The sequence below is a fragment of the Manduca sexta genome, chromosome 4 (assembly GCF_014839805.1).
Source record: "Manduca sexta isolate Smith_Timp_Sample1 chromosome 4, JHU_Msex_v1.0, whole genome shotgun sequence".
Classification (NCBI taxonomy): domain Eukaryota; kingdom Metazoa; phylum Arthropoda; class Insecta; order Lepidoptera; family Sphingidae; genus Manduca; species Manduca sexta.
Window position 1 is genome coordinate 9,502,769 of NC_051118.1, and position 25,991 is coordinate 9,528,759.

The window sequence follows — 25,991 nt, forward strand, 5'->3', positions numbered from 1 at the left end:
GAGTCGTGAAGGTTGCAAAGTCTTCGAAACGTCGGGAGAAAACTATAATATTAAAACCGTGATAAAATCCGAAAACTAGTTATTTTAATGTTGAACATTCGCGTTGATAAGCGGCGATAGCCTAGTTGGTTGTGGAACGGACTGCCGAGGCGAATGTATGCAGGTTCAAATCCCAAGGGCCAACACCTCTGACATTTCTAAAAAAAAGATATGTGTGTATTCTTTGTGAATTATCGCTTGCTTTAATGGTGAAGGAAAACATCGTGAGGAAACCTGCATACCTGAGAAATTCTCTATAGGAATTTTCGAGGGTGTGTGAAGTCTACTAATCCGCACTAGGCCAGCGTGGTGGAAGGCCTGATCCCTCTCAGTAGTAGAGGAGGCCCGTGCCCAACAGTGGGTCAGTATACAATACAGGGCTGATGTTATTATATATTATATTCGCGTAGACATAAAAAATCACTATGGTTACATTATGAGCCTTCATTTTAATAGTACATTATCAGTTACAGCGTCGGTCTCAAGATGTACGCGCTCTAACTTTGTGATGGAACGGAACTTTGAATTGATAGCTCATTTCGAGAAGTTTCCGTGACCCGCGACACACTTTCAAGAACTTACTGCTTGTTTTGAAATATTTTGATAGGAATTTTATTATTATTTTCATATAAAACAAACTACAAAATATACTCTTTGTTTGTTACAATTAGGTTTTGTATAATAGTCCACATGTTGTTTTATGTATCTATTTTACATATCAATGTCTTTTTATAGCAATTTATTCTGTTGGTACATACATATACACAGTAGTGACTTGATTATAATGTAATAATATATGAATTAATTGATGAATGAAGGATCAAAGAATAAGCCAGTGAATGTAACTTAAGCCTATTTATATTTGATGCTTGACATTTTGTTGTACATGTGTATTTTAAAGAATATTCGTTGTTAGATAATTCATTAGACAATCATTACTTTATTTATACTTCTTTATTTTTTTTTTATTAATCTTTCGATAAATATCGATTAAAAATTTTCCTTTGTTGTTAAGATTTGCAGTCTTTAGCTCACAAAAACATACACTAGACTAATTAAAAAGAGGTGAATTAAATTTGCAGCGCGGCGAAAACACAGCGCTGTAATTAGGCGCACTTACCGCTGCTCTGTTAGAGATGTTTATAGTGTACATTTTGTGCAGCGGGACAATGCTTTCATTAGTGTTACCTAAAACCTTAAATAGAAAGTAGAAATAACTATTGTTGGTCTTGTAGTGGTGTAGTTTTACTCGATAAAAAGTCGACAGGGGCAAGTGACCATTATTTCTTCCTCCAAGCAGTGTACATGCAATGTTGTGTTCTGGTTTCAAGGGCTTTTTGTATACGGTAAGGCAAAGTCGCCCCTCTCCTGATGGTAAGTGGAGTGGAGTCCAATAGAATGTCGACTGACGAGAGATGATTACCCTCGGCAGTCGATACTATTATGCCGGCCTGTTGGAACCGGATATACACAGGCTGATTCCGGCCCGCGAAACTTACGTAGGACAATATGGCGGCCTTTAACACCTTGCGTACGGTGGTTATCTGGGCGGATATAAAATATATCCTACAACCAACAAGCAATATCTCATCCAGAAATACATCTTAAAACATTTGTATCCTGACCCTATGCTTATGCTCGTACGTTTATGTATATATCTGAATGTTGTTCCATTTCTGAAATTTCACTGTAGCTTCACAATTTATTTCCTACCCTATGGACATTGACATAAAGACGAAGTGTCCCATACGTCGTATTTGGACATTATCAATACGTTGAAATGACGAGGGTTCTGTCCAGAGTTCATTGTGGACATACTGTCTGCACATAACTGATAAAGGATTGTATTTTTAGACAGTCTCAGTCCTGTATTAACGCGATATGACTCCCGCGAGGTCTTAGATACGATCCCGGGTCAGGCGTGTATATATATGTATATTTAATTGAATGACAAGATGAGCAATTCTCGTTCAGTTGTATATAAAAATACATTTGTCAGTTTTTTCGCTTGTACCCATCCTTCAGGGTTTCTTGGCCACCCCCCACATTCAAACACAACACACCCCCCAGCGACTCATATTACACAAAACACTGGTAGAACACGGAAATAAAAAACCCCTTTAAGGTTACGTGATGATTATTTATCTCATGACGTAATAGTTTAATGTTTCGCGGTCTGTTGACGAACGTCTGTTGTTGGCTTTTCATTATCACCGCATTAAATATGTAATGTGTTTATAATTCGACGAGCCTGTTGGTAAGCGATACGTAAACAGTAACATACAGTAATGTGTACAAACTTGTTCAAAATATACAGCCAGCAACAAAAACAACTCTATATACATAACTTCAATTCATTGAAGAAGAAAAATTGGCAAGCCTACAAAAGTACGGTAGATTTAAAAATCGTTTTTTTTGCTGACTAGATCTTGTGTTACTAGGACCAATTAAACTTTTCTTTATTGAAAAAAGGTTCTTGTACACTCCTCACTGCTGGGAACGGGCCTTCTCTACTACTGAGAGTGTTAAGCCTTAGTCCACCACGCTGGTCTAGTGCGGGTTACCAGACTTTAAATCCTCAACGTTCTTATGGAGAATAATCAGGTATGTAGGTTCTTTCACGATGTGTTCTATCACCGTTAAAGCGAACTATAATTGCTAAACAATATGGGTAACATCGACGTGAAAGGTGCGTCTTGGACTTGAATTTGCGAACAATCGTCTCGCCATCCCCTCCAAGACAATCCTTGTGCGCTCGTTGGTTATACCGAATACACGCCCATGCATGGGGAGACATTTGTCACGGCTCTAGGCACACAGTTCAGTGTGTATACCTCATGGTTGTAACTACACATTGACCCCTATGAGGGCTCGCGAACATTTCCTGGCCTTCTCCCTTCCTCCCATCCGAGGGTTCTGTTTCCTTCTTCCACACTTCCTTTCACAGATATCCTTTCCAAACTTTCTTCTAAAGCCCTAAAATCGCTAAGTCGGGAGATTCTAGTATTCCATTCGCAGGTTACCTCCCGTGTTAACTGCGGGGTCCGATAAAAAAGAAATTCGTCTCGGCTGTCCACTCCTTTCCTAGCCAGGTTATCGTGTTCTGTAAACGGGTTTAGTAGCTTCAATCTACCCGCGCATGCGAAGTACTTACTTTTTGTCATAACATTAGTACAAAGTAATATCAAGGATATCCCCAAGGTTCTTCTTTGTCGGTATCACTCTTGACAAAGCAGTCGTGGTCATCATTTCAGGTGTTTGTGGCAAGCTACACAACACGCCGCCACTCCCTCTGATGGCAGCCTTCCTCGTCCATTCTTGTAGTGATGATGAGCCATTTACTGCCTGTTCGGTAGTTCCTTACAAAAATGTAACCGGAGTTAATTGTCTGAGCAATAACTTCAAAATTGTAACAGTTAGGCATTTTAAATGTTGTACATGTAATATTTTTATATACGTCATAACTTCACTTGCTCCGTAGCTCTCTCAGCGCTTACGTCGAATTGTCAAAGTTAAAACGGATTAAATAATAACAGCCCTGTATTATATACTGTCCCACTGTTGGGCACGGGCCTCCTCTAGTACTGAGAGGGTTTAGGCCTCAGTCCACCACGCTGGCCTAGTGCTGGTTGGTAGACTTCACACACCCTCGAAAATTCCTAAAAAGGGATTATTTTAGAACTATTTTTATACTAGTTGTCGAAATACGTCATTTTATTGCATCTACTACAGTGTGTCCCCTAGGAGACTCTGCCACTTTTATCTGTTCAGTCCACCTCATATCTCCAAGTTTACCGTCCAATTATTTAGGAGTCTTTCGCTTGAGTTAACCTCTAGTTGGGTTACTTGCCCGGCAGGCCTATAGTCCAATTTAACAGTTCAATGAATGAGAATGCAATTGATTTCGTATTTTTTTAGCAATAAAATCTGCCATCGATATTGTTTTCGATGAAAAGAGGCTGTTTTATGGCAGGAAAATGAAAGAGTTGATGTTGTGTAGTTCAAATTAATGTTAATTTACGAGAAAGATAAATTAGCATGGTTTTTAGAAATACCCGGTAGACTTATCGCTGGCCGCAGGTTGAAAAGCCAAGAGCTCAACTCTGACTTCTAAAATTATAGAAGTATTCTTTGTAAAGTATCGCTTGCTTTCACGGCGAAAGAAAACATTGTGAGATAACCTGAATACCTTAGAACGACGGGTCCTATATATACTAGTGCATGTGAAAAAACACAACACAACAGGAGAGCGATTTAAACATTCGAAACCTTGTGAGTTTGTCATAGTTTAACCGAAACATTTGAAATTTTGATATACCTCAGTATTTTAACTGATCTGAGGTCAAGGATCGAATTCGGGGGCTGGCTTAATGATATTGGGTCTTCTACTCAGTATTAGTCTACCGTCTACCTACAGTCTACTCCCTTGCCCGATATGGCGACCAGGCTCGCCCCTATCACAACCGCGAAACACCTCTGCCTACGTACCTGGCGAGAGGTAGGTGTCCATCCACCTCTGCTTACCCTTTGAGGATAAAGCCGTGATATGTGTACCTAGAACTGACACTGTACTACTTTCTCTAACCCGAGCAATAAAGACAGAAATAAAAACACATAACCTGTATAACCATTATTGCTCAAGCCACGACACGTCTACTCTGAAATATAAATTCCACTAGTATATTTATGTTTGGCAACACGCTAGCACGATACTCTACGTTATACGTTGGGTATAAACACACTGGTGGTAGGATACTTGAATTGGACAGTGACAGTACGAGGTGTAAAACTCGCCATAGTGGCTCACGTAACTGTGTCGCGTTTTGGGATCAGCCTGTATATCGGGCTTCGAACAGGCTGGCATGATTGTGTCGAGTTTGTGTTTCTTTTAATAATGATAAAGCAATTTTATTGCTTTGAATGACGAGACGAGCTTGCCGTTTGCCTGATGGTAAGCGATACGACCGCCTATACACAGTAGAAACATCATCCAACACCTTGAATTACAAATTATTGTTTGGTATGCCACTGCGCTCGCTATCCTGAGATGTTAAGTCTTATTATTTCTAGTAGTTACACTAGCTACAATGTTAGGCCATTGACAATATTGTATGGATCTGGCTGTTGCTTAACAGCATAGGCCCCTCCAGAGTCTTCCACAGGACTCGATCTCGTGGCAGTCTCATCCATCTAATACCCCCTGCTTTGTTATATCATCAGACCATCTTTGTATCGTTCTGTCCCTTTTAAATTTTCCCTGGGATACCATTCCATGACATTCATAGCCCATTTACTCTTCTTACATCTTATGTGCCCATTCAGTTCCTGACGAGGGATAATCTCTTGTAAATCGCTATTCGAACCCTTTTCCACTTACCATCAGGTGCAGTGAACTTTATAATAATATTATACATTCGTGCTAAGCTCAAAAGCGGTATCTCAAAAACAAATGAAAATCTTGATTATTATGTCGTCAGATAGTTTAAAGAAATAGCCATCAAATTAACATACTTAAATAACGGTATCTTGTTTAGATCTTAAAAAAAACGTAAAAGAGTTTCTCTATCTCAGTTTTACATACAAAACTATAAAACTATATTTACAAAACTTCGATTATCTCGAAATAAGATTTCCCTGACATATCGCTTTTGCGCTTAGCACGGCAGTATAAGCCCTGTATTATTATATACTGTCCCACTGCTAGGCACGGGCCTCCTCTACTACAAGTGAATTTTGCCATATAAAAACTATTTCAAACATAATACGTCTAGAAAATTTATTGTAGGTTTTTCTTATGAGTAATTCAGTTGGCAACACACATGTCTTGGATTTATAAATATACTTTTCGTGGTGATAAATTATACTGTGTTTGTGACGTCATTATTTATGGGTTTGGGAGACAGTTCTTTATATCCTGGAGAAATAATATGAGGCCAGCTTTATATGAGAAAAAAAACTCGCCATGTTGTGATAAAATATCGAACATATTCCTCGTAATGAAAACGTTGATTTAAAGCGAAAAAGTTAAAGCGGCGCTATCAATCTAGGTTTTTTATATTCCCGGTCGAGGTAAACTGCTGAAGGGCAAGATTGCTTGATGATAAGTAACACTGGAACTTGAAATTACTGAGTATTGCGTGGTTCTGAATTTATTTGTCTGTTTGAGACCTAAAGTATAAAAATAAAATAATTTATTAGCCACATATGCAAACATAGTTCCACTTATAACAGGTCAAGAAACGTGATAATAATTATAATTGAAAGCTACTTATATAACCACGAATATTTACAACAATAAGCAAAATGTCTCAAAATACCTTTTTCCCTTGAAAAAGGTGGTATTGTTACCACTGCTAGTATAGTACCAGCGAGCATTGGACAGAGTCCCTAATCCAATGTATACTGCACCGGCATATCAATCAAAACCTGGCCTTCTTCGGTGCATATGGGATGGTGTATCTGGTTGCACTAAGATAGCTACTCGGGGACGTTCCTGCAAGTCTCATAATGCCTAGAAATTACACTGGCTATACTGTCCCTTTCGAATATGAAATGGGTGCAGTGGTATCTATGCCTTCATAAAACCTACTATCTGGAAAAACCACTGTCACTCAACCTTCTTAAATGAATCCTTATTTTCTCGCTATTCGCAACACAGTTCCAATAAAGGTTATTTTGCCGTGTTTCACGTCACGTCGTAATAAGGCACGAGGACTGTATACAGAGTTTTTTTACAAAGGAATTACGCCTTTTCACAACTGAAATTCGATTAAAAAAGGCCCTTCATGCCTAACAATGCGATTGCTTGACGATTTTATTTATATACAAACATTTTAATACAAAAATGCCTACGTCATGACGACTACGCACGTTGTGCACGTGAGTAGTTCCGCCCCTTCGCCCACTTTCGCCCTTTTCCGCCCCCTATGACCTTAGATGAACGTCTCCGGCCTTCCACCCAGTTTCGCCGCTTTCCGCCCCTTTCGCCCCTCCGCCCCATTTCGCCCGTCCGCCCCCGCACACAAAGGAATACAAAGGATTTGTTGTACACGTTACTAACTTTACGAGTCGTGTAAAGATGCTCGGGAAAATTTCTTGTGACGCGGGAAGGTTACTTGTAAGGAATATTGATAAAAATCTATTTTTAACCGACTTTAAAAAATGGAGGAGGCACCGACTCCAAAATTGGTATCCAGTATATACCTGTTAGGTGAAATTATTTTTTGGTTTTGAGTGGTTTTTGAAGGCGGTTTAGGTTTTTGTTACAATTATTTTTATATATTTGTGATTTTAATAGATTGGATATAGAATTATTCCATATTCTAAAATCAAATGCAGAAACATGATAGATTCTATTATTTATGGGCTTAATATAAAATTTTCAATATCTTTCCATCAATATTTGAACATGAATGCGTCGGTATAAATAAAATGAAATTAATTTTCTTTGTGTGCGTTCCTGCTTTGAAATTAAAAACTCTTTTATGGGTCAGATAAATTAATTCCGTGAAGGTAAATTCGAAACAGCTGTATAGGATTATGCAAAAATGAACCAGCGGAAAACTTTTTGGAATAAAATTCCTGAGGACATTAAGTCGAAGGTCGAATACTTCAAAATGTATTTTACGGGCATTAGCCCGCGAGTCCACAAACGTATTATTTTTCGGGAATGAAGATAACCTATAATAAAATAATAATTATAAATGCACATGTTATTTAATGCATAGTTTTTTTAAAGAATTTGAAAATTTCTTCTAGCGGTTTTAAACATTACCTCGCACAAAGAAACTCATAAATATTGTATAAATATTTTCTAGACCATTTATAAAATGACAAGTACAACCGCTTTTCCGCTACGTTACGCTTTGAAGGTAAACGGTACGTTGTTATGAGTGAAGAAATTGTAGTGAGAAACACATTAAGGGAATTTGCTGGAACAATAAAGCTTAAGAAATTGAGCCTCTTAGTAATAAATGGTAATTACAATCATATTAGACCGAGGTATTTCGTACAGGAGTGTTCGATCGGTTATCGCTATGTCTATTTTTGGCAAACACTGTTAAACTAGCTGTCTTCCTAGTTTTCATTCTTGATAAGTGCGATTCTTGAAAAGAGTCTGCGTTGGCCAGGGCACCTCACAGGATGTAAACCCATATACACCGACAAACTACCATGGAAGATCGCATACGCTTAGCCGTAGATAGGTCGCCCTAAACTTTTCTTTTTATAGTGCCACAGGAAAGGGATACCACGGCACCTGACGTGATGCTGTCTGACGAGGGATGTTACCCGTTGGTAGTCGACACAATTATGCCGGCTTATTGGAGCCGGATTTACATAGGCTGAACCCGTAACGCAACACTTACATGGGCCAATATGGCGGATTTTAACACGTTGTGTACGGCGGTGGTTATCCGGGCGGATATAAAATATATCCTACCATCAACAGCACCGCGTTATAGGATAAGAATTTAAGTATTTGATCACGTTTGATATTCAGTCTATTGACTTCAAGAGCTGAAAAAGCCTAGCTGAGGACCACGCTGACAGGCGACATGATACCTTTGATACCACAAGACGATTCTTGGCTTAAAGACTTAGCGGAGAATCGCGCAAAACAACACGATCTATATGCAGCATCATCATTATACATTCTGTCATTGATGCACTTATGCACACGGTATATTCGCACTAAATTACAAAATAACAACAACGAAAATGATCATAAGATCAATAAAGTAAAATTGAGATATTTGATGAAAATATTCGTTATTCACGGACGATTTTTGGCATTATATTAGCAGAGGCAAAGACGAGAATGTGGTTTAGTTTATTAACGGAATTTCAAAACGTCCCTGTACACACACACACACACACGACATCACGCATTTTATCCCCGAAGGGGTATGCAGAGGCGCAACCATGGCACCCACTTTTCGCCAAGTGTGTTCTGTCCCATGAAGTGATAGGGGGCGAGCCTATCGCCATATCGGGCACAAATTCCAGACTCCGGGCTGATACTGAGCAGAAAAACCCAAATATCACTTTACCCGACCCGGGTTTCGAACCCAGGACCTCAGAGCGCTGCCGTACCGCACATTCAGTACAACTACGCCACCGAGGCAGTCGTACTCGTATACGTAGACCCTGTATACGTATGTGTGCAATATATAAACACATTTCTATCAACGCTTCCATGAGGTCGGTTAAGAGCCTCTCAATTAGTGGGCCACGATACACATGCCTCGATCGAGACTTGCCAAGTGCCAATAAATTAAATTGCTATTAAATCACTTTATTAATTAAATATGAGCATTTTCTAAGTCGTAGAATACAAAACTTAAAACGTATTTCCTGAGAAAAATACATTTGTATGCCAAAATGGGTTAAAACTGGCCCGAGGACCTTAGGCAGGTCAAGATAAGTCAGGTCGTACATCATTGATACAATTCAAATTTAGAACACACAAATAACGAAGTTCAGGTCTTCATTGTTTTTAACCCCCTTATTCAAAGACGTTTTTTATCTAAGGACGGAGTAAAGCTGTGGTAACAAGTCTCTTTCTCAGTGCTGACGGCATGGCAGCCTTCGCAGGGCGTAGCCATTGGGCTGTTGTGATTGGCTAATATAATTGTATCTCAATAAGTAAGTAAGTAAGCTAAGGTAAGGGGGTAAGTCATTACAAAACACAAACAGTCTTACTTATAAACTTGTTTTAGCGTAGATGATTAAGAATGGTTTAAATAGCTGTCAAAAACATCATCTGTTTACAAGTTTAAACTTTATTGAGAGGGAGATGGCGGGTTCTGACTTCCAGCTGATCGAGTAAATTTGTGTTTTAACTAAGCATAGCTTTGCGAATTTTTTTATAAGTAAGATTGATAAAAGCCAACTTCGTTTCTTAAAACGGGTTCAATACATTTATTCAATTAAAAAAAAAACATTATTCACCCACAAGAACGATCCACTAAATCCCCAAAACACTTACAACGGTAAAGAATTTAATATTTCTCATTTCGGTGGAGTGCTCTCAGCTTTTAATTGGACAGGTGGCGGACATCTGGGCGGCTGGGCGGCCGGGCGGGCCCGGGACGTCGCCACAAAGGCTGCTACGGGCTATTTGTGAGATCTGCTTTTAAAATATTGCGATTTTTGGCTATGGAATACACGAATTTTATTTGCTACTGTATTTCGTACCTCGGTGACGTAGTTTCGTTACAAAAAATGCTGAAGTCGTGATTTGATCCCGATGTTGGGGTTTTCTGTTCAGTATCAATCCGAGTGCCTTGGTTGCGTGTATTACGTGTAAGACACAGCTCTGAGGCCTTGGGTTCGAATATCGGGTGGGGCAAAGTGATATTGATTTTTTTTGTTAAGTAACAGCTCGGGGTCAGGTATTTGTACGTGATATGGTGATAGGTTCGCCCTTCAGCACAACATGCGATGGTATACACAGGTGAAAAGTAGATGCCCTGGTTCCACCTCTGCTTACTCCGTCGGGGAATAGGGCATGAAGTGTGTGTATCAACCTGGAGCCCGGAATTTATGGCGGATATTGATTATGTTATAGGTAACTCGAAATGTGAATTTGTTGACTATGATACAGGCCGTGCCTAGTGTAAGGCCTTAACTAGGTTTTTATTCTATGATTTTAACTAAATATTATTATGTAGTTAATAATGTAACATAAGGGATAGGCTCGTTCCTTATCACATCATGGGACGAAATATACAGGGTGATCATAATATAATGGAACCTAGCTCCATTCCGATCTATTGCGAAACCACGAAAAAACCTTGTGAATAAATCTAAATATCTTTGTAAAATAATTATTAAAAAATACCAAAGGTGAAAAGTAGGCACCTCTGTTTTTTCCTTAGGGGATGAAAGAGAAGTTGGTTTGTAAATATGTTCTAAAAGTAACTCATAAACTGCTGAATCCCTATAATATTCCGGTCGAACCAACGAATGTCAACAATCAATGTCCCTACCTTTCAAAAAGTCTAATTATTAATATTCCTACACAAACAGAAATATCCAGCTGTGTTGAATTGAATTCATCAGTTCATTCTGCCATGTTCCACTGCGACTTCAAATAAGGAAAAAGGAAACTCATAACCGAGTCCTTAACGTATGATTAATGAGCGGAGGAGAGTTAAAAATTTGTTATAAAGGTCCTCGTACTAAGGGTCCATAAATACGTTTGATTGTGGTAATAACTTCCCTTCCCATTATACCCGGCTCTTTGTTGATCATACTTTGGATTTTCATATTTCTATTGTATTTCGTTTCATTATTTGATACCAAGGAGTTCTGAGATGAGATTGTCATACCAAAATTTTGCGCTTATGCGATGCTTCCTCAATCCATGGTGAAATAGCAAAACACTAATGCAAAATACTTCATATATTTTTTTATATCATGATTTCCACGGTTTTAATGCGCATGTTTCTTGAAAATATGTTATTTTTGGATTTATGTTTAAGGTTGCTGTTGCATCTTGTCACACGGACGTTTTAAATAAGACAACGACTTATTACCAATCTATATAATATATAAAAATGAATCCCTATTTCCCTTGGTCACGCCATCATCATGGTGAAAAAAAAAGTCAAAATCGGTTTAGTAATTACTGAGATTAGCACTTTCTAACTCTTCAGCTTTATATATTAGTGTAAATTATATGGATCCTAAGTACTGAAATTAGGAAATTATATTGTCTCTCGCTTTGTCACTGAATCATGGGTATGTTAAACATCCTACCTCTGACAAACATATAAACGTATGATAATAAATACACACTACGTATGATAATAAAAAGCGAAATTTCGGTAAATTTGGACGCCTGTCTCCCCCTCAAGCACAAAGGCGTGATTATATCGACCCCGCTGAGTAACTTCACGAACCTACAGAGATGGACTATTAAAAGGCACTTAAGTGTCGGTTGTTAGTTCTCGAGCTGCCAGTGACGCCATTCCGGTGACATGGCGTGATTTAATGCCTTTAGACTGCCGCCTCTACTACGAGAACTCGAAGCGAAACAGTCGCGGAAACTCGATCGGATTTATTTTGTTGTTTTTGTCGGTGATTTTCTATTCCAAATTTGTTTTTTGTTTTTTTGAGGTATTAACAACGTGCGGCTATGGTCCGTAGACCATTGGAATTCGAATGGATTTATTGTAAAAGGTTTGAGATATGGCGTAAAGATTTTATAAAAAAAGCTCTTGTTGTGTGGAGGAAAAGGGCCGATTTTAGGTATAAAACACGAAACAATTTTGACCAGTTGATAAGTAAGGGTTTATAGATGAGATCTGAGGTAAGTGTATCTCTTTCTGGCCTCATACGTCTTTTCAATTCAATCATTTTCGGGTGAGACAATAAGTCAATCTAGACTCTTTCGACGATTGAATCATTATCAACCTGATTCAGTTTTCTATCTTCACAAGTATTGTTTTCTCTAAAACATTTGAAAGTTTATATAAATTATTTAATCAAATAGTTATTTTATTATACAATTTACAAGAAATAACTGTACAAAAACATTTTTCTTGAATAACATAAGGAACAAAAAGTTATTAAAAGAATTATCTAAGTTTGTACATGTGTCAGACACCATAAGTATATACGGCTCACTCATTGCTAATTTATTACCAAGAAACTCTACACAGTGGGACAGTATATAATACAGGGCTGATATTATTGTTTTGCTTGTGGTAGGATATATTTTATATCCGCTCGGATGGCGACCAATGTACACGAGGTGTCAAAACCCACCACAATGGCCCACGTAAGTGTGTCACGTTCCGGCTTCAGCCTGTGTATATCCCATTCCAACAGGCCGGTATAATTGTGTCGTATGCCGAGGGTTAATCATCTCCCGTCAGTCAACATTCTATTGGACTCCACTACACTTACCATCAGATGTAGTGGAGTTACACTTCCGTGCCGTGATTCAGGCTTGCTGTATAATAATATTAATAATAATATCAACCCTGTATTATATACTTGCCCACTGCTGAGCACGGGCCTCCTCTATTACTGAGAGGGATTAGGCCTTAGTCCACCACGCTGGCCTAGTGCGGATTGGTAGACTTCACACACCTTCGAAATTCCTATAGAGAACTTTTCAGATGTGCAGGTTTCCTCACGATTTTTCCTTCACCGTTAAAGCGGACGATAAATTCACAAAGAATACACACATGATTTTAGAAAAGTCAGAGGTGTGTGCCCTTGGGATTTGAACCTGCGGACATTCGTCTTGGCAATCCATTCCACACCCAACTAGGTTATCGCCGCTTTTTTTTTGCTTGCTGCTTGCTGTGTGTTATATAAAATAGTAAGAATTCAAGATTTTGCGAAACGTTGTACCCTCATCCATTAAAGTTAATGTACCCTCGAGAGAAACTCACAAACTTTAATTTCATTGCGAGAACTCGTCGTATTGAGTTTAATCCATAAATAATCTAGTGCCGGAAAGTCGGTTACTTAAGCCTTATTAAGACTGAGCAATTATTACTAGCAATAAACGTACGCGATTATTGAATATCTGTCAAAAGAATTTGTGTTAAGCCGACGAGCATTGCCTACGATTACTTGGTATTATATTATATATTGCTATAATTTCTTCGTTTAAAAGAGGCTTTAGTTCAAATGTCGTAAAACTACATATTCCTATTGTAATACTATTGTTAGCATAGAATATTTTAGTGAGGGTATTTGTAACACTTTTTGCTATCAAACACTGAGCGTTTGACAGATCGAGTTATTTGGTTGTTGACAGTCGTACCGGGTCGGTCGGTTGGCGAGATATTTACGAATGTATTTCTGTGGTCAGTGATATTTCTTTTATTTTTATTAAAATCGAATCAGTTTTCTCACACTATATTATATAAAATATACCTATTGTATACTATCTTTTATTTCTTTTATTGCTGTGAATGACGAGACGAGCTTGCCGGTCGCCTGATGGTAAGCGATACGACCGCCCATAAACAGTAGAAACATCATATTTGTAATGAATGTAATTTTAAATGTTAAGTTCTATAAAACACATTCACTGTTACTTATAAACTTGTTTTAGCGTTAAGAGGTGGTTAAGAATTGCTTAAATAGCTGTCGAAAACATCACCGGTATCCTAGTTTAAGGCGATACCTCAAGGTCCATTTTCATACATTTTGTTTCACCTTTAATCTGGGTAACTAAACAAGTATTGGCAAGTAAAGAATTTAAATTCACGTCTAGTTAGTGATTAGTTCTCGCAGTTGAAAGAAAAACGTAAAAATAATTAATAATCATGGATATTTCGGCCTTTAAAATTTAATATGACGAAATTTACGTTAGTTACCCAGATTAAAGCCGAAACAAAATGTATGAAAATGGACCTTGAGGTATCGCCTTAAACCTTATTAAGAGGTAAGCTGGCGGGTTTTGACTTCCAGCTGATCGAGTAAATTTGTGTTTTAACTAAGCATAGCTTTGCGAAATTTTTATAAGTAAGACTGATTATGTTTGATAGATAAATAATTCTGATTCTGATACTCGATCCAGCCTAGAAGATGGCAAACGAAAATAAAGTTTGTTCAAACCTTAATAAGTCGAGAATAGATTTGCCGGCTGCATCGATCCGCGAACCTTCCATTCTTATTTGAAATGCCGTTAGTTTTTAATACGTTGCTACGTACCATAGATTGGATTTAGGTTTTTTTCCAGCAGTAAAAATCTATATTATGGATGCCACTCTTATTTCTGGGAGCGGAGGAATGGGTAAATGGTGGTACTCACCGGTCTGCCGACACAGATACCATCTAAATGCCTTGTGTTGGGTCCCTATCAATTTTATGCTGTCGTACCAATTAAAACCGGCGTTGGCCTGCTTTTATCACGTCTAACGTGTTCGGGGATCGAGAGTGCTTCCGAATTCGTCGAACCCATGTCTGCACATCTTTGCTCATCTCTTTTTGAGCTCAGAGCTCAGAGGTCCTCGTCCTTCGGCACCATTTGACGATCTGAAGTCGCGCATTCCTCGCTACGCGGCCACGACTCCCAATAACCCCCTTTTAGTCGCCTATTACGACAGGCAGGAGATACCGTGGCGGAATACATTAAATGCCCCCATACCATAGTTGTTCAAATGCCCCCATATGGCTTATGCTAGATAATTCTGTGCAATGTCCAAATATTCCAGTAAATGTAATTAAATCAAATTGTGGAAGATCGATCACGGACATACAAACACACATTAGGGTCGAATACAGAACCTCCTAATTGAAGTCGGTTAAACTACATTGTTAACCTTACCTGTTAGCCAAGTCCCGTTAAAAGGCTTGTAATGCTGCGTCAGTACATCTTGCAGCGTTGGTCTTCGCCCCTTCACCCTGCCTCCGTCTCCAGCTGGCGTGAGGAGTGCTATGCTGAACACGATCAAGCCCAGCACTGCAGCGATGACCAGCAGGGCGATCAGGATGCCGCGCCAGTTGCGCTGGGTTGGAGTCGCTGCTGCCAACTCCTGGAATGAGAAAGTGGGGTCAGTTTTTTATACGTCAATGGTATTTTGATATTGGCACGGAAATGTGTCAGCCTGTAGATATCTGGTTCCAATAGGCCCGCATAATTATGACGACTATCGAGGAGCAATCATCTCAGGTGTAGTGGAGTCACTTTGCCGTGCTCGTTTAAAAAAGTCCTGGAAACCAGAACAAAAGTGCATTTATACTGCTTGGAAGAAGAAATAAAATAAATAGAAAAATATACAATCGAAACATATGAAGTTCCCTCATAAGACTTAACGGAGCACTAGTTATAATGTCCTTAAAACAAAAGACCGCATTCAACTCCTTGGTCACAAAAATAAATAAATAAAGACTTTGATTAATTAATTAATCATTTCAGACAAGCTGTCACATAGCTAAAGCTTTTCTTTCCAGTCTATTGCATTTATACTCTATGTACCATCCTTAACAGTTAATTTACCGCCATGTCACTTGCCGATTGATTGAGAGCACCACATTAGTATTAGTGGAAGCAATTACCGATGCTGAGAGCGCGACAACTCAATTAGATATGTCGCCTTGATTGGCGGTCCGGAAATGCTTTACTACTTTATATGCGAGTTTGTGTGTACAGTTTTGCATCGCAGCTTCGAGTAACCAATGTCAGAGGAAAAGTTAATGTAAAGAATTAAACTATAAATTTAAATGTAACAGTTAAAGTAAAAGTTATAAGGGTTGCCTGCCACATTTTATGATTTAGGCAAAGTAACAGTAACTTTTCGCGGTGGTGGAATTGTATTGTATGTGCGGTATGATATGCTTTGAGGTCTGGGTTCGAATTCTGGGCCGGGTAATGATATTAAGTTTATTCTGCTCATTTATCCGATACGGTGATACCTCGCCCCCTATTATATCAAGGGACGGAACACACATTGGGAAAAGTTGGTGTCCTGCTTGCATCTCTGTCTACCCCTTGCAAATAAAGGCGTGATGTGTGTGAAAAAAAATATAAAGCTATGCAAAACTCCTATTTTCCCAAACTATTTATTTATTGAAAAGTATACCAACAGCATACATATGTATTTTTTTTTAAATTAAGCATTACTAAGGTCTATATGCCAAATTATACGTACAAACATCATACTTGCACTAAAATAACCTCAAAAACATACCAAAGCACAACTCAATTTTCAATGGCTAATTCATTTTGAACAATGCCGATGTTTGCCGAAGTGTGCCGACGGCTGCCAACCGTTCTCCATGAATATGACAGAGGCTTTCGGCTTCCATAATGGCTGCCTTCAGATCCGATGGAATACGAAATGAGGTGTGACGAGTGACGTTTTTGGCACACACGGAATTTGACGTAATTATTCGGGCTTTGTGATGGCGGTGTGGATGGGTACTAATTTTGGACTTTTCTACAAGATTTTATTTAACTTGTTTGTGTGTATCTGTGTTTGAGTCAAATCTTGCAAATGAAATTTAAAGCAGTTATCGCCAACCAATTAAGATGACATAATATATACGTTTAGTCTGGATCATTAATGCATGGTTAACTAAGTAACGTCATTCTAAATCCAATATGGTGGACGGCTCAAGATATTGACTAATTATTTTTTGTGCACTTTTATGATATGGGTTTTTAATGAAAGGGTTTGCTGTCATTAATACAAATAATATAAAGGTTTTATTCTAAATCGTAGCAGATTGTTTAACATAGTGTACTAGTTATTTTTTACGTAGTCCTATAAATAACTGGTAGGGCGTTCATTTTTTTTAACTTGACTACGTTTGTAAGCCTGGAAGGCCGGCTTATACAAACACATCGGATTTTCGAGGAGCACTTTAGAACGTCGAAGCCCTTGAAATTAAGAGTCCATGCTGAGGGGAACCCACTAATGGTTTACTAAATTCGGCTCAAGACGGTCACTGGGAAAGGATGAGACATCAAAGATTAGGGATTCGCGTAGTCGTAGTGCGACTTAACAATCCTGACTGTTGTAGGTAGATCATTCTAACCGCAAGCAAATAAAGAGTAACAGTATCTAGATTTTTCCAGCGATGTGGCACTTGATCAAGTTGTTGTCTAAGGATATTATTATTTTCATTCAAAATGTACTTGAAAAAAGCAAATCAGTTACAGGTACAAAATTATTCTGTACTGTATTCGCCGGCTCACTATTACAAGGTTTTATGTTATATTTTTTGTGCAAATCGAAGTATATATCATGTAACTCTATTTTTGTTATCAGGAAAAAAAACCCAAAAGACAAACAAAAGAATAAGATAAAATAAAGTAAATATAAAAGATAAGATAAAGGGAGAACCATGAACTCTCATTTAAAATTTTTACCAACGTAAAAATTTTAAATATGCGTTATTCATCAATAAAAATTAACACATGACCTTTTAATACTAAGCCAGCGATTTCTTAACCTCTTTTTTCACCCAATAAGGTTCTATATTCTATACAAATTACCGCTACAATGTCATTTACAATGCACGTATAAATAAAAAATGGCGTCGCATCACACCAGCTGCATTATACCTTCCATCTTCACATGGAAAATCGATATCTTGATAAGCATGACGTCAATATCTTATCAAAGGTATCCAATTTAATTAGAGTGACATCTAGTTAATTACAAAGCTTACGAACATATCTATAAGTATAGTTTATAAAACTGAAGAATATGGAATCCGCCTAATCTTTGAAACTATTGGCGCTACGATGTTAAAAATTCTTTTATAGTGATTTCTTATGTTTACGCGAAAGTTAGACATGGAAATAAAATTTGTTTTCAAGCCGCGTTTTATTTTCGGTGTTTGGAAGACTTTGCAGCATTCACTCCTTCATGTCTCCTTGACCATGAAGGCTGCAAAGAAGAAGAAAATAATAATATTAAAAATCACGATAAAACCCGAAAAATACTTTCAGTTCCATAGATATAATTTTTTTTTCTCATCTTGATAATAATTGTATTAAAAAAATATAAAAGAACAAGCCACTCGCTTGATGGTTAAAGTCATGACATAGTGACTGTTAATAATCAGCAGTAAGATTGAAGCTTCGAAACGGCAGCAGTACACTCGAAACCTTGAAACATTAGATGTTACGTCTCATAATGTCACATACGTAATGTAGCCAGTAGACTACAACATCCTTCGAAGCAGAACATAATGCTGCTTGCCATCAGAGATACACAGCGCGGTGGATATCGATAAGAATTAATTAGAATAATAATATCATACTTAGCAAATAGGGTTAGATATTGGGTCTTTCTGTTCTATCAACCCGGAGTCTGGAATTTGTGCCCGATATGGCGATAGGCTCCCCCCCTTTTTTTTTAATCTGTCAATATGGTTGTTAGCCTGGCAAGGGCTTATACAAAGACACCGGACTTTTGGAGCTCGCAAGCCTTGAAAACTAAGCGACCATGCTGGGTGCAGCCCATTAACGGGTTACGAACTTCGGTTTAGGACAGCCACTGAGAGAGGATGAGATATTAACGATTAAATCGCCACCTATCATGTGGAATATAAGGCGAAAAGAAGTTTCTTTGCTTGCATCTCTGTCCACCTTTTCGGGAGATATTGGCGCGATGTGTTCTGCTTGTACGTTTATAGAAACCTCGAATGCTATTAGCAGACTAAACCGCGATCAAAAACTAGTGTATTATAATTCCCGATTAGTTCCGAAACATATTTGCATCAGCAACAATTGAATTTGAACCGTATCAGTGGGCAAACTAGTTCACATTTGCATATTGGAATCTAGGCTCTCAAACTTATCGACGGAATCTGGCTGAATACGGTACTTATGATAATAATTGCAGTTGGGAGAGGTCGGGTTATTATTCAAGTAGTTCTTGTTGCAAAATATGCTTTAAGAGCGAGGTATAAAGTGCATTTCGAGTTGACACTTTATTAAAATGTAGAGTTGTAATAATTTTAACCATTGTTTTGTCTGTTTAACTTCGTAGTAATGAAACATTTTCAAATACATCATGGCGACCTTGTTTTTATTGCATCATCAAACCACAAAACTGGATTATAGCAGAATTATCCATAGCAAGAAATTTTACCTAGCATGCGGTCAGAATTGACAAACTATCGTAGATTTGGAACATATAATAACGTCATAAAAAACAATTATAGACCCATCCACCAGTCTTTAGAGTTTATGAGGTTCTTAAAGAGCCTCTTAGGAAACGTTTATGTACAATTAATTAATGTAGCTAATACGCAAAAAATTGAAGAGGTTACTTTTTATTAAAAAATGGAATTTTTTCGCTATAGTATCTGACGCATTTGTGTCGCGTTTTGGGATCAGCTTGTCTATATCCAGTTCCAACAGGCCGGCATAATTGTGTCCATTGTCGAGGAGTAATCATCTCTCGTCAGTCGACTTTCTACTGGACCCCACTCCACATACCATTAGATGCAGTGAGGTCACGTTCCGTGCCCGTTTTGAAAAAAGAATACCGTTTAGTGCAAAGTGGTAGTGGGTTTTTCTCCTCAGGACCAGCTTGGTGTCTGGAATTAATGCCCAATGAGGCCAGCCCTATTAAGTCATGGGATACACAGGACAAAATGTAGGTGCTCTAATTGCGCCTCTGCCTATCCTCCTGCCTCCTTTTAAAAAAAGAAGACAATAACAGCCTTCATACCCAAAAGAAGTCAGGGCGAGGGGCTAGCGATATACAACCAATTGAATCCGCCGGCAACAAATAAGAGCATATATTTAAATTCCGCCCACATTCGCGAATTTAGGGTTAGGACGAGAATAAAAATTGGGCCGTTTGCCAATACCATGTAGCTGAGAATTGTGTGACGCTTAAGGTAATCTTCAGATATATTTTTAGGGTTCTTTTGAAATGGAATGAAAAGAAATAATGATTTCTTATGTTAAGGCGAATGTTAGATATTGAAATATAAGTTTTTACGGATTTTATCGCGGTTATACATATTATTATTTTCTACCGACGTTTCGTAGACTACAGTCCCAATGGTCAATAATAGATATAACCGCAATAAAATCCTGAAATAGATATATTTCAAAGAAATAATTATTTGAACATAAGTAAAATCTATACATATTATAAGACAAAGTCTCCGAAAGCTGTTTGTCCATATGTGATCGATTTTCTCAAAATCTACTGAACGGATTTTTGTACGGCTTTTACTAAAAGATAGTGCAATTCTTGAAGAAGGTTTAGGTTAATAGTGCATTAAGATTTTCAAGCAGGCAAAGCCGCGGGCACAGCTAGTGTTGTAAATTATTTAGATTCCATCATCATTAATTTTATTACCAGTTCGGTAAATAATTCTCCCCAGAGAAGAACGGGCAAGAAACTCTGGTATGTTTTTTTCAAAAGAGTTTAAGGTATAAAGTACAGCGCACGATACAGAGAAATAAATACATTATTTTTTATTGTAATTCATTCATATACTCGAAAAGTAGGTAATAAATAAATTTTAAATTATCATACATGTGCACAACCCTCTTAAAAATCATCAAATAATAGAATCTCACTATCTCCTATGTATCCCTAGTACTCTATACAAGTGCACAACCCCCTCTTGAATAATTAAATAATTAAATTCGATTTTTTTTTATATACCCCTAGTACTTTGACTAATAATAATAATAATAATACCAGCCCTGTATTATATACTTGCCCACTGCTGAGCACGGGCCTCCTCTACTACTGAGAGGGATTAGGCCTTAGTCCACCACGCTGGCCTAGTGCGGATTGGTAGATTTCACACACCTTCGAAATTCCTATAGAGAACTTCTCGGACGATAAATTCACAAAGAATACCCACATGATTTTTAGAAAAGTCAGAGGTGTGTGCCCTTGGGATTTGAACCTGCGGACATTCGTACTTTGACTGCCTTAGCAGAATAAACCAAAACACCAATGTCTTTAAAGTAAAGGTTTTCTTATAGGTATTTGTATCTTTCCCGATAGCATCATACGCAAGGTGTAAGCCCGCCATAGTGGCCGACGTAAGTGTCGCATTCCGGAATCAGCCTGTGTACATCCGGAACAAGCTGGTAAATTGTTTCGACTGGCGAGAGGAAAACGTCTATCGTCAGTCGACAATCTGAACTCTATATCACTTACAATCGCAGTAAGTTCATTTTCCCGTGCCCTTATAAAAAATATAGTGGCAACTATAAGAATTGCCAAATCAAAAACGTCATTAAGTAAAAGCCATAAGATTCAAACTCAAACGTTTAATTTTTGCAAAAGTAATAGTTAATTTGACTGTTACTGAATTAATAAACTGACTGTTATTGACGTAGTTGTTTTGTTTATTCATTAGTAGTGCTGAGGTCTTGGGTACGATTCCACGCCAAGTAAGGTAATTTTGGGTTTCTGCTCAGTATCAGTCCGGAGTTTGGTATTTGGGACCTATCTATCTGATGATACCTCGCTTTCTATAACATTCTGAGATAGAATAGACGGGGTAAGGGTGAGCTAGTTGCGCCTCTGCCTATGCTTCGGTATTAAAAAGCGTGTATGTGTGTTTATAATTTAATCTTATTTTTCGTTTGTTACAACATAATATTATACGGAACCCTAGAAATAATTGAAACACACTTGGCCATATTATTATAGAGGCTTATGAAAAAAGTTGATTTCTCGTAGATAACGAGAATAGGGTAAGTTTTGTTTTTGCTTTTTGTAATATTTTTGGTTGAATAGAGAAATAATAGAGAATTTCTTAGAAAACAAAATTGGTAAGTAATTTTCGAAGGTTATTTAAAAAAGTGTAACCTCAAAAGGAGAATATTTTTGGCGTATATTAATCTGCTTATGTAACTTGTGTCTAGTTTTCTGGACCTTTTTTCGAGCTAGCTAGCTCAGTTTACTGGTTTTAATAAGCTGATAGAATTGAATCGGTCCTGTTGCAAACAATATTGACTGTTAACCATAGATAACTATGATGATTTCTTATGTTTACGCGAATTTTAAACATTAAAATTAAACCATGTTTCGGATTTTACCGCGGTTTTTATATTTTAGTTTCCTCCTGACGTTTTGAAGCTTCGACTCAGGTGAGACAAGCTCTTAAATAGCCACTTAAGTTTTGTTTATTAAATTATTCAATATATTAAATATCTACTCGATTTTTCAAAGGTGACTTTGATTTCTTTTGTCTTTAGTGATGTCAGTAGCTTTTTTATAGGATCTGTGGCAATAAAGGTATCTACGTACAACGTTTCTACATTACTTCCACAAAACAATATCTCAGCTTAAGATCTAACCAACTGTCATTTGTTCAAAATAACTTCGCTGTTTTGGAAGTGGATGTTGTACTGAAATATTGTTCTTGGAACAGGCTTTTACGCGATCGATACCACAACCTAGCATTAAATATAGTTATTATAGTAAAGGTCATACAATCACTCCCACTTCCCCGCTCCGGGTCATTGCCCTGTTGACAAATGGAGCCGATACCGTCCACGCGGCGCCAGCCTCCCGCTGTGTGGAACTCATGGTTTTTGTATAGTCTTAATTTTTTGTATACTGCCTTGGTGGCATAGTTGTATTACGGCATGACTAGTGCTGAGGTCTTGGGTTAGATCCCCATGTGGGGAAAAGTGATTTTGTATTTTTCTATTCAGTATCGTTCGGAGTCTGAAATTCGTGCCCGTTATGGCGATAGGTTCGCTCCATATCACATCATGGGACGTAATACACACGGCGGAAAGTGGGTGCATAAATTGCGTCTCTGCCTACCCCTTCAAAGATAAAAGGTGTCTGTATGTTCATGAGCGTTAACCCGTCCACGTGAGTCTAGTATTTCGTGTATAGAGTCTTGATAATTTAGTTTTTGCTTGCCTATGCTTATATCTTTTTTGGCAAGCAAACAAGTTATAATCGCATGGTTAGATAGTGGTCTAACCCTATGCTGTAGAAAAAAATATCAGGGCTCTACCATTACTTTTTTCTTTATCATTTGTTAATATATGCTAACACACATACACCTACGCCTTTTATCCCCAAAGGGGTATGTAGCACAATTAGTACACCCAATTTTCGTCGAGTGTGTTCCGTCCGATGGTGAGATAGGGGATGAGCCTAACGCCATATCGAGCACAAATTCCAAATTCCGGGCTAATGCTGAGTAGAAAAACTCAATATCACTTTGACCGTCATGGAGATAGAAACCAAGACCTCAGCACTGCACTCATACCGTAATACAACCACGCCATGAAAGCAATAATATCATCTATCCTAAAAAATCTTTTTCTTCAAAAAAAAATTGTTCAAACATTTTTACTTCGTAGAATGGATCTAGTTACAATACTACTCTAGCGTTGGTGATCACTTACAATCATTACTTACAGACTGAGATCTGAACTATCAAGCATATTAGAGAATATTTTAAAGCACGCACCTATCGATCGAGCGGCGGCCGGGAGAGCGGGGGAGGTCTAATAATACTCCGCTCCCGCACGTGCCTCGAGGATCTCTTGTCATATAATAAGCTAATGTTGCTAGTTTTTGGGTGAGGTCAAATGAGTGAAGGAAAGGCGAGGATTTCTGAGTTAATTGTTAATTAATTTAAAATTAAATTAAAAGTAACTTCACTATCTCTTATGATGTGACGAGTAAGGTATAACAGTATGGACACCAAGAACAGTGAAGGAAGCCATCGTGAGGAAACCTGGTGGTAGGTCTCTCATATGTGAGAGTCCACCTGGGTAGGTACCACCGCAATGTCTATTTCTGCCGCCAAGAAGTAGTGTGTAATCACAATTGTGTTCCCGTTTGAAGGACAATGTAGCCAGTGTAACTACTGGATATAATAAGACTTAACATCTCATGTCTCAGGATGGGGAGCGCAGTGGAATACCAAACAATATTTTTAATTCAAGATGTTGGATGGTGTTTCTACTGTTTATGGGCGGTCGTATCGCTTACCATAAGGCGAACGGCATCCCCATCTTGTCAATTCGTCAATTTTCATCTAAATCTATTCAGGCGTCACAAGCTTCTTTACTTCTAACAAATATAAACATTTTATCTACATTGGCGTATTTTATATTCCCTAACGGAATATTTTTAGACAGTGAAAATAAACGTGCGCAGTTAACGAGAAGTAACAGCCGAAACAAACAGATTTAACGAACGAGTTTCGCGCCTCGTGTAAAGCTCTACTCGAGCTTTCCCCGCGGGAAGGTTTAGAACTTTTAATTTGAGGGTCGACGTATCGTAAGTAGATTTGGCGAAGGTACGTTGACCTTCAACTTTTTTGACAATACGTTTCGCATTTATCCTCAGAGGGATGGGCAGAGGTGTAGCCACGGGACTCCCTTTTTACCATGTGTTCCGAGACATGATGAGTGGGATGGCGTGCCTATCACCCTGATATTCCGTTGAACTTTTTTCGCTATTCCTCATAGTTTAGAATTTAGCCACTCAGGCCCACTTGAGAAATTTGCCTTTTGTGTTTGAAGTTATCCAGCCACTTTTGTCACTGACTGTACATTGCAGTCCAAATATAATGTTGGATATGATGCCGCCGTAGACTTACTAAATATACACTGGCTGGCCTTGTCGGCGAGATCGAAACAATCTGACTGGTTTCAAGATGCGCTAATAATAATAAATACATAAAAATATATGCAAAATTCTATTTTAATATTGACACGAGGTGCATAGCTCTATTCATCTCGACTTTTAGTTGACAATCGTATAAAAACAAATGACTTAATTTCATTTTTAATTTATATTTATTAAAATTAGTTATGAAATTTTAAATTCTTGTTATTGTACCGCTTGCCAAGTTGTGGACGAATATTGTCGTAGAGCCTCTACGACGTAGCACAAAGCTGCGCGCTACGAAAATTTAACGTAGGCACTTCGTAGCCAGTCATAAAGTGCTTACATTTTAAAGTATCTTTTAAATGAACGGGGCCACAAAATTGTTATAATAGTAAAATTTTATGAATAACTTTGCTTATTTTCCCAGTGAATTAGAAATATTTATGAACAAATAAGATATTAGTGCAAATATTTTTTTAATTATACATTGCATAAGACAGAAAATCCCTTATAGTCTAAATTCTGTAACATTCATTCTAATGTGGGTTGGTACAACGATTATCCATTATTTCAAAGAGGAAAACAATATAAATACCGCATAAGAAATTGCGTAAACATAAACACATAACCATTATCAACCACGTTTCAAAACAAAACAGTTATCGTAACCGGCGGCTGATGTCGGCCGCACTCGTAATAAGCATTAGGGGTAAAGTCAATATCTTCATGGAATATTCACGTAATATTACTGGAATCAGCCGTCGAGAGAAGCAAAAAGTGTCCCAAGGGAACTCGGGCGGCGACAAGCCGGGTAACTTCGCTGGAAATTGCATTTTTTTTATTAGAAGAGTTGATATACACGACGTTGATCGTGAGGATCTTTTTTTATCTGTA

At 37.9% G+C, this 25,991-nt stretch overlaps 1 protein-coding gene across 1 annotated transcript in view; it reads right to left on the bottom strand.

The window, feature by feature from the left end:
• Positions 1–25,991, bottom strand: part of LOC115445296 (inactive dipeptidyl peptidase 10) — a 121,699-nt gene that overhangs the window by 48,268 nt on the left and 47,440 nt on the right. The window contains exon 3 of the mRNA XM_037441621.1: positions 15,338–15,545. Within this exon, the coding sequence (XP_037297518.1) occupies positions 15,338–15,545 (208 nt within the window). The remainder of the gene's footprint in view (positions 1–15,337; positions 15,546–25,991) is intronic.